Below are 2,357 nucleotides of genomic sequence, written 5' to 3'. Positions count from 1 at the left end.
TTTGGAGAATTACCTAATTGAATCTTGTAACGCTAATGGACGCTTTTAATGCATTCCCATTCAATTTAAAATTAATCTTTGTATATTTTGTTATATCTTGCTTCCCGTGTGTTATATTTTTCACTCTTCATTTACTTTCTTCGTTTTGCAGCTTATTTAATAAGTATGAAGAATATGACTTTGCAAGGACATGAAGCATGCAACAGAAAAGGTTTGCATATATGTATTAGTATAAAACACAAGTCTATCCCTTTGTTGATGACTGAGGAAGGATGATTTGAAGATTCAAAGTTTCTTGATACTCATACAACTTTTTATGGTCATAATGCTATGATCTCTTCAACTTAATGCCTTTTTTTTTTTTGGTCTGAATCATTAGTGATTTGTTAGCATTATTTGAATACATGATATACTTTCTTGTGTTCTGGACTTTAAATCTTTTGCATGCTTTCAAAATTTTCAGAGGAACTTTCTTCAGGTCCTCCTGAACAGTTACACGTGAGATGGAGCCCTTATTGAGAAAGCAAGGGATGCCTGTTCGGCTAAACAAAGGTGAGCCTTATTGCTTTCTTCTTGCTGCTCTGCGTCATACATTTAAATAGGAAAAGTTATGTTTGAATATTAATTTTATTCTTGCTGCACAGGTGTGGTGGAACTTGTTTCAGATTTTGTTGTGTGTGAAGAGGGAAAGCCTATATCACCCGAGTCAGCTCGCATACTGGTATGTTCTGGTCTTTTAGCTTATTTTTTAAGTTATAGTATTGTGGGAGTCCCTAGCTTGGCAGCACTGGGTGCTTGATTCTTGTTAATAAATTTTGGAAAATAATACAGCCATCGACGATAGTGCACTGAATTTGTGCACCGAATGACGTGGCAAAATCCTGACTGTTGATTAATTTTAACTTAATATTAATTAACGGTCAGGATTTTGTCACGTCATTCGGTGCACAAATTCGGTGCAATACCGTCGGTGGTTATAACATTACTCATAAATTTTTGAGTCTTTATTCAATTTTTGCCTTCTCTGTGTTATTTTGGTTCAACTTAGTGAAAAAAGTAACGCTTTTTAATGTGTTTAACAGTAGTGCTATTTGTATATTCTATATGCAGCACACTAATGTCGTCATCTATGATATTAGTCCTAGCAATATGACTTGGTATTGCAGTATTATATCGATCCTTAGGATCAAAGCATCCTAGTATATTCCATATTTAAAACTTGCAATTTTATTTTAATGTCGTAAAATTTTTGGCATGTTAACACCAGGGAATGTTCTTTGCTTCAATTTAGGGTTTTCCCTTTGTAATTGTTTGTGTTTCAAATGCTGGAACTAGCTGCAGCTTCCCTTTTTTTCCCCCCTAATGCTCCCATTGTCAATTTTATGGTTATGATTAATTGGGTGAATGCATGAAGCGGTAGTTATATTAACCTCTGTCAAAGTTATTTCCCGGTCATTTCGTATGATATAATTGCTATCGTGTGCTTTTTAATATTCACTGTGGTTGTAATATACCCTGTTCCTTGGGAAATTGACATGTGATTGACCTGTTATATTTCTTTTTTTGCAGCGTTTGTTGGGGATCAAGATGGCTACCTTCAAACTTCACCTAATTTGCCGATGGAGTCCAGATGATTTTGAACTTTATAGAGAAGGACTTGATGAATCGGATGTTGAATCAGCATAATGGAATGTTTTAGGTTCATGTACAATTTGAAGATTTTACTTCTTTATTCATGTTGAATATGCCTGGAATGTTGTTAGAATAGTATTTTAACAAATGCACTTTAAATATTTTAAAACANTTATAGAGAAGGACTTGATGAATCCGATGTTGAATCAGCATAATAGAATGGTTTAGGTTCACGTACTAGTCAAGTTGAATATGCCTGGAATGCTGATGTGATCTTTGTACTATGATTTCTTAGTTATGTTGTGTCTGGGTTTTGGGTTGTGTCCACACACTATTAGTAGAAGTTTTGATATCTTATTTTGTGTGTGCGGCCAATTAGGATTAATTTGCTTGAGTTGATAAGTTTGGGTTGAAAGACTTTCCCTTTTCTTGGTAAATAGTAGCTCTATGACAAAAAATGATCGATTCCACTTGAGGAATTATTAAATTATTTAACAATTCTCTGGTTTATTCTCTGATTTTTCATATTTTTAATAAAACTAAGGCACATTTCATAAGAAAACGAAAAGCTTATGAGGCAAGCTTTATATTCAGGGAGACATGAAGTTATGACAGCCAATGGAGTTAGAAAATTATTTTTGAAGGTAAAAATGTAAAGATTACCAAATGAGAGTGATCAAAGTGTAAAATTTGAATATTTGCAGTATGAAACTCAATGCGTATGT

At 33.7% G+C, this 2,357-nt stretch overlaps 1 protein-coding gene across 1 annotated transcript; it reads left to right on the top strand.

Annotated features, from left to right (window-relative positions):
• Positions 1-475: 475 nt before the first annotated feature.
• LOC116126137 (mRNA turnover protein 4 homolog) lies at positions 476-2,127 on the top strand. The gene is made up of 4 exons (XM_031411841.1): positions 476-552; positions 645-721; positions 1,570-1,654; positions 1,816-2,127. Exons 1-4 carry the CDS (start codon positions 504-506, stop codon positions 1,845-1,847), a joined length of 243 nt encoding a protein of 80 aa, XP_031267701.1. The 5' UTR covers positions 476-503; the 3' UTR covers positions 1,848-2,127.
• The last annotated feature ends 230 nt before the right edge of the window (positions 2,128-2,357 follow it).

Source organism: Pistacia vera, unplaced genomic scaffold (assembly GCF_008641045.1).
Source record: "Pistacia vera cultivar Batoury unplaced genomic scaffold, PisVer_v2 Contig175, whole genome shotgun sequence".
Classification (NCBI taxonomy): Eukaryota; Viridiplantae; Streptophyta; class Magnoliopsida; order Sapindales; family Anacardiaceae; genus Pistacia; species Pistacia vera.
This window is presented reverse-complemented; position numbering and strand designations above follow the sequence as displayed.

Coding starts and splice junctions, on each gene's coding strand:
- LOC116126137 (XM_031411841.1), top strand. CDS start 504: ATGGAGCCCTTATTGAGAAAGCAAGGGATGCCTGTTCGGCTAAACAAA. Junction 553..644: donor GCCTGTTCGGCTAAACAAAG/GTGAGCCTTATT, acceptor CTTGCTGCACAG/GTGTGGTGGAACTTGTTTCA. Junction 722..1,569: donor CCGAGTCAGCTCGCATACTG/GTATGTTCTGGT, acceptor CTTTTTTTGCAG/CGTTTGTTGGGGATCAAGAT.